The 15,574-nt window shown below is 35.1% G+C and overlaps 1 protein-coding gene across 5 annotated transcripts in view; it reads right to left on the bottom strand.

Annotated features, from left to right (window-relative positions):
* Mlh1 (DNA mismatch repair ATPase Mlh1) overlaps window positions 1-15,574 on the bottom strand; it is a 127,834-nt gene that overhangs the window by 64,563 nt on the left and 47,697 nt on the right. For all 5 annotated transcript variants that reach the window (XR_011335492.1, XR_011335493.1, XM_069843103.1 and 2 more), the window contains one exon: window positions 5,368-5,541. Coding sequence is in view for 3 of the 5 variants with exons in the window: in XM_069843103.1 (XP_069699204.1) it covers window positions 5,368-5,541 (174 nt within the window). In the remaining 2 variants the exon portion in view is untranslated. The remainder of the gene's footprint in view (window positions 1-5,367; window positions 5,542-15,574) is intronic.

The following is a 15,574-nucleotide window of genomic DNA, read 5'->3' as shown; positions in this document are numbered from 1 at the left end:
TTAAAAGGCATCGTCTTAATGTGGAAAATAAGATGACTTTTCATCAACATCTGCCCCCTATTTATTACTGTAACATCTAAGCAACATAAAAATCAAGATGCAAAATAGGTTTCATAGAAAGAGATAAAGAGGGAGGGGAGAAAGAGAGAGAGAAGAAAAATAAGTACTGGTAACAACAGGGATATCCTGAACTAGCACCAACAGATAGCGCACATGTACTTTGAGGGATGCGCTTTGCGTGTGCATTTGTTTTTTGGTATATAAACATTGAGAATATACGTAGTGTATTAGTATGTTAAATACTCTTAAAAACAACTCAAAATGCCAAATTTTTGTTATATTCCTACATGTAAAAACCAGGGAAAGCTTTTTGTCTTCATTCAGGTCCCGAAATATTCTGAATATATGCTTTAAACCTTAAAAAATAACGAATTAAATTGCGCCTCGAAAAGTGCTAGCTATTACACAAAAGTAACTACTTCAAGTAATGAATTGCTGGCTACAGTTTTATTTTGGAGAAGAGAAAAGAAAAATCAATAAAAACATAATTATGCAACCTCGATAGCGAGCTACGTTAGCTTAGATTATATGCAGTAGTTGTAGGAGTCTCCGAAGTTTACGCCTGCAGTAAACTCTCTATAAACTGGGATGTTCATTGTCCAGGACAATCTGTAGTGAAATCCATTTCGTGAATAATGTTTTTAATGTACTGTAGACTAATTATTTAACTTCAAATTTTCAAAATCATCCTACATAGTATTCAAAACTGCATGTCCTTAACCTACAAAATACACGAATAATCGTGATACTACTGCGATCATATTACATCAACCTATCGAACATTGTACTTGATCTTACTGCAACATAGAAAAAAAAATACGAGGAATTCAATCTCGATAGTCCCTTCCTTATAAAAAAAAAAACACATTGGTGGCTGCATATCTTGTTTTTAGAGTACCTATGGTGCTTAAATACCAATGATTAAAGAGGACAATATTCACCTACGACATAGTTCCTATTTTTTTTATTCGTGCATATCGTTCTCAAAGAGTTCACGTTTAGGTTCATGAACATTCAATTTACTCGTATCTATATTGTGCATACTGCAGATTTCCCCACCCATCTCGGGGAATCACTCAATATTATACAGGTTTAGGCCTATGCTATTATTTATTGTAAATGAAATTAAATTATGAGCTAAGAAAATACTGAATTATATTAAATTATACTAGGTTATACAAAATAATTGTAAATATAATTTTGACACGCACAGGAAACCAACAAGCGGGAAACGTAATCACTTATAGCATATGACATAATATAGCCCTACAACATGTTGCACCGCATGGAACGCTCCTGCCATCTAGCGGTAAAACTTCGCATAAGATATCCCTATGCAATAGTAAAGCTTGTTCAAAGTGGAATTTCAAAGGACCAAATTTATTTTCCTAATTGGACAGTTACTGCATTGTACAAAATTATTGAAGTCTTTAGAAATCTTGTTCAGAACATAATATAGTACTGTATAAGACTGTTTATGAGTGAAGCTCAGCGGCACTAGCTGATGTACTTGGATGATACCCAGGTTGTTATTATTATTATTATTATTATTATTATTATTATTATTATTATTATTATTATTATTATTAAGGGACGAATTCCTGTTCGTACCAAGATATGTATGTATGATAAACCTATTCAACAAGTTTTTTTATTTAAATATTTAGGATGTCATGTCAGTTATGAAAATGAAATAGACATATCTGCTAAAATTTTAAATTACAACTGAGCATTGGCAGTCATCAACAAAGTGTTTAAACCCTCACTAGTGCAGAAACATACGAGGATTAAAGCTTATAAAACATTGCAAGATCAGTACTAACTTATTGTGTTGAGGCCTGGGCTTTGAGGGAAAGAGATAAAACCCGAATAGTAGTCAACGAGATGAAATTCCTGTGACAAACAGCTGCCGAAGAACTGTGGTGCTTTTCACATGCGCCTGTGATGTAATGCGACGACTTTACAAATCATTTTTCACTAATAGATGCAGGAGCTAAGTATAAAATAATAGAAGTATATACAGAATTAGAGAAGAAAGCAGAAAAAATGGAACTGAGAGTTAATATAGAAAAGACAAATGATAGTATCAGCATTAGAAGAAAAAAGAACACCATGTGATTTGCAGATTGAACAGAAAGTATTTAAGGGAGTAGCAAAATTCTGCTATCTGGGGAATATAATGGATACTGAAATCAAAATGAGTGCCACAATAAAAGACCGGATTCAAGCAGGAAATAAAGCATATTTTGCAAATCTGAAATTGCTAAAAAGTAAAATATTAACCAGGACAGATAAAATACAGATATATAAAACATTAATAAGGCCAGTTGTTACATATGGTGCAGAAACTTGGACACTGATAAAAATCAGACCAAGATTCTTTAAGGAAATTTGAATGTAAAATAATGAGAAGAATTTATGGACCTGTTTTGGATAACAGCATGTGGAGAATTCGATATAATAAGGAAATCAACCACCTTATTAAAGGAGAAAACATAGTAAGATTTATAAAATCACAAAGGCTGCAATGGCTAGGTCACCTAGAACAAATGGATGAGAAAGAATACCTCTAAAAGTGTTTAAAGCAAGTTGTTATTCAACAAGGAAGAGAGGAAGACCTAGAATACGATGGATGGATAATGTGATGGAAGATCTGAAAATTATGAACGTGAGGAGATGGAGAGAGAAGATTGGAAATAGAAGAGAATGGGGACTGATTGTGAAGGAGGCCAAGGCTCCTGTAGTGTCGAGTAGTCAGTCAGTCAGACTTATATACTGCAACACCCTTCAATAAGAGTTCTACAAAACAAATAATTTATCATCATACTTCCGTGTATTCGTTTTTGCTTATTTTGGTGCTTATTTTACTGTTTCCGTGTATTCATTTTTGCTTATTTTCATCATTTTTCGTGCTTATTTTCTTGCTTATTTTACTGTTTGATTGTGCTTAGAAATCCGGGCTTTACTCATCACACATACAATGTAAGTGAAACGAGGGAAGGAAAAAATAATATTTTGACCTATAGCTGTGAAAGACCGAGAGAAAGAGATGCAGAAATATTTTAAGTAGCCTATAAGTGATATCAGAAGATCTCATAACTCATTAAATTGTTAACATCAAAAAGAAGTTTTCAACTTGTTTGAAGTGTAGGCCTACAATTAAAGAAGCAACAGAACATTTCAAATGCATCAATTACTCAAAGATGAATCTTAGAAACAAACCATCGATGTTATTAACATGTGTCTGGAAACAAATATTGTTATTAACATGTGTCTGGAAACAAATATCTGTTGAGATATGGGCTGTATTGTGGCCTGTCTCGTATGTAGATACTATATAAGGTGCTATATGGTTACCACGCATTGTTATAAATGCTTCAGTCCTTCTTCTCAGTCAATCACGAACTCTTGCGACCACACCTGGCTGTTGTCGAATTTGCTCACATGCATTGGGTACACGCTCCTGTAACGTTTGTACATTGTCGATGGGTGTGGCATACACCAATGCTTTAAATGTGTCCATAGCCAGAAATCCAAAGTTTTTAGGTCAGGTGACCGGAGAGGCCATGCTACTGGACCTCCTCGACCAATCCATCATCCATTAAACCTACGGGTTAGGTATTGTCGCACAAGGCGTAGAAAATGGGGTGGTGTCCGGTCGTGCATCAACAGAAAGACAGCCTATACCTCTGAATACTGTACATTCTGTATGTACTTACTAACGCAAGTAAAGTGATAGACTCTGTAGTATCCTGGACTTTTGCTTACTACTACAATCTCTGTTTACTTCTGTTCAGGGATGATATCCACTCTCAAAACATGCACCATTGTTTTGTGTTTTTAAACTAATAATGAACATAGGCCACAATACAGCATGGCCCATATCTCAACAGATAATGGTTTCTGGACACATGTTTATAGGAACTTTTTTTCTAGTTTCGACCTATGTTACGTCTTGTAAAAATATGCGACACTTTTTTTAAACGCCCTGTATACACAAGATCTCTCTAAAATGAAAGTCACTACAGGGCATTCATTTTTCAAAGAATAGATTAATTCTAATGATTAGGGGGCAGATGTTGATGAAAAGTCATATTTTTATTTTTCACATTAGAACGATACCTATGAATATAGAAATCCTTTCTATGTTAATACCAATGTAAAAAATTAATTTCTCATAGGCATATTGCATTTTTTGCATTTCTTGATGTTTTTGAACTAATAGGTTATTTTTACATTTTTCGGCCTTTTTTTTATCTTTTTAATATTTTGAAGAAATTTTAGATAATTTTGAATGCATTTTACTTCCTTCTTTACACATAGGCCTTTTCTAAGCAAGCAGATGAGTAGTAGGCCCTATTAGTAATTATTTACTGAATAAGTGAATAACAGTGAAGTTGGAATTTTATAGTTTGGAACAAACTCTAAAGTCCATCCCTCATTTCACTGAAGGCTTCACTTCACACAACAGAAGTAATATAAAATGCTTCACAACAGCTTAGTTTAATTGAGGGCTTTGATCTCTATTGTTCTTTTGTTGGTTCGAGGGTGACTTTAGAATTTATGTTTGGAAGGGGAAAAACTTTCACCGTTTCCTGGACAATAGGACGTTGTGTCCCCAGTATTGTTCGGAAGGAATGTACTACAGTAAGCAGTATTTTTAGCACAAAGATTGCAAGAATGTATGCTGCGCCCACAATTTGTTTTGTTATTTACACTCCCCATCTGGAAGGTCTAGTAATAAAAGTGAAGACCGGAAGGAGGAGGAGATGGAGAATGCACAGACATAGATCACCCCTGATTGAAACACATTGTAAACATTCATTAAAATCTATAGTTTTCCCTTAAAACTTTCATTTTGTTGCAAGCTCTTTTCCTTTATCTTAGTCTAATTCCAGGAAGTTGCCTCCTCTCTTCGACATTTGCAGGGCAGTCATTGGAACAAGATGACTAATTTTTAAGAAGTTGTGGTACAAGTACGGTGAATAATATTTAAATGTAATTTTCTTTTAATTTTATATCATTTTTCCATTATTTTAAGGGAATTTTATTGATCACTTTAAGTAGATTTTTAGGTCATCAACATCCACTTCCTACCAATGATTTTAGATCAGTTCATAAGGAAATTATCGCAAAAGGTGGACAAATGGAATACATAGTTATCAACAGGTTTGACAATGCACATTTAAATGGTAGGAAACTACATTTAAAGTAGGTGATGTTAAAACTTCTTATATAATAACTACTAGCAATTACAGTGTTGCCATTAATTTTTGAATACGCTGATATGATGTGCTACAAACCAACCTAAGGTGAGCAGTGTTGCACAAGTAGAGCTTGGTATCATGCTGGATGAGAGCTTGTCTGGGACTCACACAGCCAACGAAGCTACTGTTCTTAAGCAGGTCCCTCAGCCCCAGGTGCATTCTTTCCTCCACCACTCGTCGCAATTCCAGCACACTGGTCAGCTTGCATTCCACCCTAATTGATTAACAGTCCATTGATTAGATATGTATAGTAAATGAAGAGTTCGTGGGAAAAACAATGAATGTCACAGTTTTGTTAAGGTTGATGTCATTATCTAATTCAATGGATCACTACACAATTTAATGTTGTTCTTATGAAAAATGGTAAAAAGGAGAATTATCACCACGAATACAGTAATCCTTTCCTTTATTTTCTATAGAACCAGCACTACATCTTGCAGTTATAGACGCAATTAGATTATTATCTAATCCTTAACAGAAATGTGACATTCATCATTTTTCCCGCGAACTCTTCAAATGTTAATGCACAAACATAATATGTTAATGGGTAGGGACCTGTATTTTTTGGTACTAGCAATACGCGCGAAATTTTTCACAATTCATTTCATTGTTACATTTACCCATCTAGATATATGAAATATATTTAAACAAAACAAACTCGAGAAATAATGAAAAATTTAGGTCATTCTGCAAAATATGTTAATAATCAAGATCCTCTCTAAACACAATAATTACACAATAGGCACCAAAATGTTATTCAATATTATTAAAAACATTTCGTGACTTTTGTTTCAGTTAATTTATCAATTGCTTGGTAATTCCAGTATTTCTGCATTTTCTCAGTGGATACTGTGGGATACTGTGTACAATGACTTCCATTATGTCTATGGCTATCAAAAAAAGATTGATTTCTGTAGTCAACTGCAGTAAAGATTGAAGTACATTGTAATATATTTTACACTGGAGACTATAATTTGATGCAAAGAGGTTTTGGGGGGAATAGTATATGACCACAGTGAATTTGGTGTAAATAGTTTGCAGCAGTGTGGTTCCCTACATCTAAAAAGTGGACAGTGAGAGTGGCCTTTCAGCACACGAAAATATTGATAATACTGACTGTAGCACAATCTTCATACGGACCATGTAGAACCATACTTTGTTTATATTCTGGTGCTGCTGATATGCGATGTGTAAAAGTAAAAAGAAATAAAGCAACAAAAAGTTACAAGCGCTGTGGTAGTTCAGGTGATTTTGGAAGTTAAAATCATTCAATTTATAAGGGATTTTTTTGTGGAGATGCAGTTGATCGTATGTGCAAGGTATAACAAAAGCCTAAATTAACCAAACCTAATCTGTCCAGATTCGTATATGCAAGGTGTATGAGCAGAGTACGAAAGGAACTATCTCACCGCTAGTTTAGGCAAAGTTAATATTAAACATAACATAATTTCATTTAATTGACAACTTATTTCATGAAATACCCACTGAACTGACAATTTATTTCACAAAATATCCACCAAAAAAGTGGTAGGTTTAACACCGAAATCATCCATTTTATTTTACCAAAACATAAGGTCCCTAATAATGGAACTCTTACAGTGAATTTCATCCACTTGCACCTCCTTTCACTTGTCTTTAAAAATGCATTAGTGTCAGGATCGGAAAACAATGTTCAAATATTAAACAGGACTTATGTGCCATTTCAGATAATTACATCAAATTATTCTGAAGCTGAATCGAGCTGGGAGAACATATCTAGAAACACCTTGAAGATAGGAGAGTGAAAGCAGAACTCATCAACATCACAATATAAGTTTCATGGCTCATTCTGCTCCAAAGAGAATGATCTGACCATCTCATTCTCAGTCTAGTGAGCAGTGGCGATTTCTCTTAAGGAGCACAGGAGCAGTGCACCACCTCTTCAAATAACGCATGTTTTTACATTTATATCAATGAGCTGCAGTAGACTATGTGAGCGACATAATTCTTTATTATAATACTGTGTAAAAATAACACTGCATGACTGTGTACTGTTCTTGTTGACGCCTGGGACTTACGTTTACCGCTCAACACTTGCGGCACACTGTTCCATTGGAGCATGCGCAGTAGTAGTGTTTCACTGGCAGGCTTTGGAGCATGGTAGGGAGCCAGTACATTGTGCGTAGGAGGGGTTAGGAGCACTTTCAGATGTGTTCTCAAGCTCGTTCCATCATAAATGTTACAATGAATAGTGTGCAAAATCTTTTAAATATGTAATTTTCTACAAGACCTTTACACGAAAAGATCAAAATAAATAAGATGGGTAGACCTACACATGAATTAAAATTATAAGTGACGAAGAACAGTAACAGAGAAGTGACAAGAAAATTCAACATTCGGGAAAAATGCAATATGCGGCTGCAATGTAAAAGACGCTGTATTTTGTTTTCCTTGCCTATTGTTCGACAGGGAACATTTATTGACAAAAATAAGTACGTTTTATGAATTTTATTTATTTTTCTGTTTGAATTTAGGACTGTGCGTAATAACTAAATAATTTTGATTATCATTCTTCAAATATGATTGATTTGAAGCACATGAACGAAAGAATAAAAAACACGATTCTTCAGCTGCACACATCAACAATAATGTTAAATTAGTGTTGGGTCAAACAAACATACAGACACATTGGATTCAATTGGATTGTTGCACTTCACAATGATAAAGTTACCAAGAACAGATTTGTGCGTGCGATTTTGTGGAGCTTTTGAGTTGGCTTTAAGAGGTCACGATGACGGAGACTCATCTTTAAACGCTATTTTTCTTGGCCTCATCAATTTCAGTTCTGAATTAGACGCACTCTTCCTAACATTTGGAAATAGGAACACTGTTTAAGAGCACATCAAACACTATACAGAACGAAGTTCTTCAAGCCATTTTGATGTATGGCATGATGAGATTTCAAAGAAATAAAGAAAGCTGCTGACTTTTTAGCAGTTAAGGCTGATGAGACAACACACGTATCGAATGCTTGTGAACGTGTGAACTGTGTTATAAAACGCAATATAGCGAAAACAATATTATTTACGGTGTGCTGCATAGAAATTGAACACTATACTTTGCTATTACTGGACCTACATAGGAAACTGATTAACTGCAATTTCTTGACTAACAAAATTATGTAAATCTATACGTACGTAACATATATTAATAGTTATGTAGTAGTTACTACCTACAATAATAATAATAATAATAATAATAATAATAATAATAATAATAATAATAATAATAATAATCATAATCATAATCATCATCATCATAATCATAATACATATTTCTGCACTACCAGGATTATTTATCACCACACGCCACTGCTAGTGAGTCTACCAGCAGATCTATGTTTAGTATTATTTTTCTTATAACTTACAGTCTTCATTCACTGTCTGTATAGTTCTTTCACTATTGTCTGTATCTTATTATCATTTCATTTAGATTCTAATAGCCGAGTGCACCATCTTTGATCAAACTTTTACCACAGTAAAGTATTTCATCCTGTTCAACCTCAGTATCCAGCACATAAATCACGACAAAAGTTAAACATGGCAGTTTACCAAGGTAAAACTTTACCACTCGTGACAGAGTAATTATACGAATTTATCAGTGTCAAGTTCCAATAAAATTGTGGTGTATTTCGATGTTCTTGATGGAAGAGAAGACAAAATGATGTACCTGCATTATTTCAACAGAGACTAATGTCAAATTGACGTTATTGTGGAATGAGTACATCCCTTTGAAGAATACAGGGACAGGAAATTCCAGGAAAGATTTCATACTGTCCAAAGAAACCGTGTAGTGGGTAGAGAATGAAAGATTGGAATTTCCTACTAATCGAAATAATCCTCTCACCTGCACACACAGTTTCAACAACGTTAAGATCGTACACTACAGGGGCATTTAACATTGTGATATTTGTAATAATATTCATCGTATTATGGCACTACACATTAATAATGTGTCAAACATTATTGAGTCTTTCTGTTCACTCTATATTTCGTTTCCTTTACGGGTAGAACTACGACCTGTAATGATGGATTCTATTAAATAGAGGGGTTTTGTTTCATATTATCATAACATGTCTTTAATTCAGTAGGTGATCCCATAATAACACCTAAAATGTAGAGAAACATTATTTAATTACAACACTAATTATTATGGGTTAACAGTAAAAATACATTATTAGTATTACTGCAAATATTATTATAACTGTTATTTTTATTTGATAAAATAGAAATGCTGTAACATATTACAGTGAAACCTGTTCAAGACGGAAGTGACATGGTCCTAATTTTTTTTCCGTTGTGGACAGGTTTCCGAGTTATTCAGGTGTGAAGTTAAACTGGAATATTTTATCATTTGTATAAATGAAAAACAAAATGACATGCCGCAAGTTGTAAGAATTACAAAATATTCCGTTTAACACTACTGATATTAAATCAGCTTCCTGTCACTTATTTAATTGGTGAATGATCTTGATGAAAATCTCATTTCCTGTATAAATTATATCGTAACTCACTCATTAAACACTATAAAGTTTATTAATTACACTAAATTTAATATCTAACACTATAATACTGTACTGTATATCACAGCACAGTATTTAATTTGACTAGGAGCCTACAAGCCTTGAATTCTGGATTATCTAATTTCTTTGCCAGTTCAAGGGTTTTCTTTGCAGAATAGGTCCAGAAATTTGCACGATCTTTGAAAGGGCAAGAACAATCCACTTCCACAGCAGTTCATTCATTTCTATGTAACCAGTTGTTTCCTGTTTCCTTTCATGTCACCATTATTGACCGCAAGCCACTCACTCATCATACGGCCTTTATTTTTTAAAGTGTTAAGTTACACCTGAGTTTTCCATTCATAAATTTCAACATTATTTACCATACTCTTCTTTTCTCATTTTTCTCCATAACTTTTACTTCATCAATAATTAATGATAGTGCAGCATTTTTACGCAACTTTTTTTTATCACGAAATCACTACTTGCGTTCTACCCAGCTACGACAGTATACAGGAGTGAAGAATTGAACATCGTTGAAGGGACTCGTCTGCCTAGTCAATAGGGTAATAAAATTTTTGACCACCAGGCCAACACACTCTCGCACCCTCAAAAATTTTACAAAGAAAAACTTGTTTTTATCTTACTGACCTACGTATTTCGTAGATTCCTTGAAAGCACATACTGTTTCAAAATATAGTTTACATTAAAGTAGTGCGTCCAAAATATTATTTCCGTTTTGAACAGTAGCAGACAGTTTCCGTTTCCGCGTTGGACAGTTTCTGTTTTATTCAGGAAAAATTACACATAATACATATGAATTTCGCAGGGACCAATCAATTGTTCCGAAATAGACAGGATTCTGGATTATTCAGGTTCCGATTTGAACAGGTTTCACTGTATGTTAATTTTCAAACATAATACAAGATGGAAGTGATATGGTTCTAATTTTTCTTTTTCTGTTGTGGACAGGTTTCCATATTATTCAGGTATGAAGTTAAAATTGAATATTTTATCATTTGATAAATGAAAACAAAATGGCATGCCGCAAACTGCAAGAAGAGCAAATTATTTTGTTTAACACTTCCCACATTAAATCAGCTTTCTGTTGCTTAATTCTTTGGTGAATCATCTTGATGAATATTACATTTCTGTATAAATGTTATCATAACTCATTCATGAAACACTATTAAAGTTTAATAATCACATTAAATTTAATATCTAACACTATATCTACTATAATTCTCTAGTGTATATCACTGCACATTATTTAACTGGACCAGGAGCCATCCATTACAAGCCTTGAATTCTGACTTATCTCCTTTCTTTGCAAGTTCAAGGGCTTGCTTTGCAAAATAGGTCCAGAAATTGTCATGTTCTTCGAAAGGGTCTGAAGAACTCACTCCCACAACAGTTCACTTATTTCCAAATAACCAGTTGTTTTCTGTTTTATGTTGTCATTATTGCTTGCAAGTCACTCACTCATAATAACATCTATATTGTTTAAAGTGACATACACCTGACTTTTCCACAACTCAACTTCAATATTATTTCCCATACACTTCGTTTCTGACTCAATAACTTTTACTTCATCACATAATGATAGTGCAACATTCTTACGAGACAATTTTTACCTCGAAATCATTACAATTGTGCTCTGCCCAGATAAGACAGTTAACAGGTGCGATGAATAAAAAATCATGGAAAGGAATTGCCTGCCTAGTCATGAGGGTAATAAAATTTGTGACTGCCAGGCCAACACACCCTCTGAACCTTTAAAATTCTGCAAAGAAAACTCGTTTTTATCTTAGTGACCTACATATTTCGTACATTCCTGAAAATTGCACACTGTTTCAAAATATAGTTTATATTGAAGTAGTGTGTTCAAAATATTATTTCAGTTTTGGACAACAGCAAACAGTTTCCATTTCCACATTTGACAGTTTCCGTTTTATTCAGGAAAAATTACACATACCGGTAATACATACAAATTTCACTAGGACCAATAAATTGTTCCAAAATAGACAGGATTCCGGATTATTCAGGCTCAAATTTGAAACAAGTTGTTGTGTACATCAATTTTCGATGCCTGTGCATCCTACTTTCAATGGTTCAAACCTACCCGCGCGAACGACAGTCTCTGTTTTCTCTCTCTCAAAGCAGGTTGGCTCGCTTTTTTCCCTCCTGTGAGGGAGAAAGCAAGGATCGTGTGGTGACGAGTCATGTTGGCAGTAGAAATACCCTCAGGTATGGTGACGTCATCACGTCACCAACCACCATTGTTCCAAGGGGTATAAATATACCGCATCTCTGCGTCTTCAGACACTGGTTGGCTAGATGGCAAAGAGGTAGCTCTAATGTGTCCTCCATCACTAGCAGCAGTCTTCCAACCAGGACTACGCTATGGTTGTCTTTTGTTCAGATGTGTCTACACATGGCCACCACTCCGGGAACAGGGAGCCAAGCTGCACCCCTGTTTCCTGTATTCTTTCCTACACCAGCCTCACTTCTTACGTATTCTAAACTTATTTTATTCTCATCTCGCTATCAAGTCTCATCACCACCTCCAACCCACCCACTTCTCTCCCCTGATCACCCTTATCTCACACCTTCCTGACTTCGACTCCGCACTTATCCCGACTTGTTCGATAAAACACAACCATCTCCTCAACCCCCCTCTAGAGTTGGTAAGTCGCGAGTTTGCTCTGTTTGATCCGTCGATGATAGAGGTCACCATTTTCCCTGCTCCTGAAGTCGGTAAGTCGTATAGTAAGCTGTGTTAATCCTCCGATGCCAGGAGCTTGTTCTCGAAGACGGTAAGTCGCACAATACACTGTGTTGATCCTTCAAACTAGAGAACTAACCTTCTACCCGATTCCTCTCTCTCTCTCGTTATCCTGCCCCCCCCCACAACACACATGAGAGCAAGCCGATTTTCCCCAGGCACTCCCGTTACCCCTACTCCCTCTCACTCAAATCTTACTTTACTATCGTCCATCATAACTCTCCCCGCATCGAAGCCTCAGAACGAATTTCTAAATTATCAATTTCTATCACGACTCCCCTGTTACCCCAACCACAGAACTAGGAGGGAACCACTGTTATACTTTTGTTGTTATTTCTGTAATAAACAAATGTCACTTTAAAACAGTCTTTCCTTAAACTTCACCAAAGTTTCATACCATCACACCACCCACAAGCTACAGCCATCTTGTCACGTCACTCCCATTTCCCCTCCCCACCTCGACAACACGTCGGAGAGAAACGACAAGGAGACCGGCGTATGACAAAATTTCACTGTAAATATAAAATCTATGGCTAACTTCAACTACGTATCTAGTTTTTCTTTCAGAGAACATCTGTCGGTCTGATTGTTTTCAAGAATATTGGTATAAGTTCGAACCAGCTCTAAAATCCGCATTTCGTAGTCTGAAAAATTCGGGATTATCACATTGTTTTCCTTATTAATTTTATCTTTCTCCAAGCAGAGTGATCTAACAAAATCGAAGTGCATAACAATTGGATACAATCTGTTTTTATCTTTGCTCTTCTACGGATGCTTTCCTTTGTACAAATGATATGTGATCTCCTAGTTCACCTGGGTGAACAGAAAAACTGATTTCTTTGACCAGGGATCATTGTTGGTGTACTGCAATTATATTTTGATCGCGGTTTTCTTTTTATCCTATTCCCATGATCCCTGATCATTATTACATCTGTGACTGAGATTGGTGCCCTCAGCCATAAATTCCCAGCTCTTGAATAACAGGTATCTTCATTCATTCTTCTATCCATGAATCTATACATCGCCACATGAAATAAAACCTCATTTCAGAAACTTCTTTCTTTCATTTTTGTAACTCACACAGAACCCAACTCTCTCATCCATAAATAGTATTGGGATTGTCATTACTTCAAAAAATTTTAGCAGCATTACTTTACCACAATTTTTAAAAGTTCCTTTTATTGCACTGTATATTGTAATTCATTTTCTATAACACTACCATGATAATTAAAATCAACTAAAATCACTTTGCTGTTAGACAGGTTTGTCATTTATAAGTTATAACAATATTCTCTCTTATATGTTTTGATCTTCTGAAAGTCACTATCTTTGTTTCTTCACATGAAATTTGGAAGATATATTCACTTCCGATATTTTTAGTTTGTGTAAACTGTCTTCCAAATCAGAAATTAAAATCTGATAGCATCAGAGAGCAATGTTCAATATATTTTATTTTGAAATGGCTTTCAGCCTTTTTCGTCATCTTACAACAAAACTGTTTATATATAGTTCAGTGTATCAAGTAAGGCACACTCACAGAAACATAAAGTGGCTGGACGTGTGTTTTTACATTACAGTTGTTGGCATAAATTCAACATACATATAAAGCACAAACTCTAATCCTGATGTTATGATATACAAGAACATGCATCGTAATCAAGATTTAGAATATTGAAAATGATTAATAAGTATATACCAGAGATAACATTAATATATGCCAACCAACTTCAACATTATACAGAACTGTCTCAATTTAGTGGACTTCAGCTCATTATACTTTTGAGTTATTCATACATTCCTCCACTAAAATCCTATATACTATAATGCAAAGACACTTCATTTTTACGCTATCACTACTTGTCATCATTTCATTATTATATACGAAAATTTTTTAAGTTGATAACATACAGGGTGATTCCCGAGGAAAGGTAAAAAATTTAGGATGCATCATCTTAGGTCATTTTGAGTGAAAAAGTTCATATGAACATAGGTCCGTTTTTGAACGATGGCAGAGCTAGATGCATTTTCTTGGTAAAACGTCTCACCCCAATGTGAATGAGATGTTACCATATGCTGCTGACATGAGATGTGAGTCAAGGTCACCGATCGCAATGAATGACGTAACATTTGAATCGACATTTTGAGCGATGTGGAATAACAGAAGTTCATTCGCCTCACAAACTGGGTGGTGGGGCATACAAATGTCCAATCACATGCCCTTGTCTGATGTAATGACACAGAACTCGTACATAATACAAATACAGTATCACTTATCAGTTCACAGCAGTTCAGTCAGCTACCTACAATACAGTAGATGGGAAATCAAAGAGCCATATCTCTGTAACAGTTCGAAAAAGAACCCATATTTATATGAACTCTTTAACTCAGAATGACTTTAGAATTCACATCCTAAATTTTTTACCTTTTCTCGTGAATCACCCTGCATAGTGTCTCAGAAATAAACTGACATATCAAATAAACATGATTTGTGATTAGGCAATGTGTTGGTATATATCATACATATTGGGCATTTTGCTTACTACCTGGCATCGAACTGTTAAACTAACCTGCTTCAGAATCCAAGGACAGCTCTCAATACACTGCCTAATCACCCTGAGTAAGGCCGAGTTTACATAATTTTACCTATTAAAAAACATAAATATTGGGAAGCAAGGAGGAGAATAACTTCACTGTTAAATGTTGACACACGCACGCACACGCGCACACACACACGCACACACACACACACGCACGCACGCGCACACACACACACACACACACACACACACACACATGCGCGCGCACGCGCGAAAAAGAAAAAGGAATCGAAATGTGGCAGCAACAATGGACAGACTCAAGGAATGGAGCAATAAGTAAGGCTTACTTCCCATCAGTGAAGAATAGACTACGACAGAAAATTCC

This window comes from Periplaneta americana, chromosome 13, assembly GCF_040183065.1.
Source record: "Periplaneta americana isolate PAMFEO1 chromosome 13, P.americana_PAMFEO1_priV1, whole genome shotgun sequence".
Taxonomy (NCBI): Eukaryota; Metazoa; Arthropoda; class Insecta; order Blattodea; family Blattidae; genus Periplaneta; species Periplaneta americana.
This window is presented reverse-complemented; position numbering and strand designations above follow the sequence as displayed.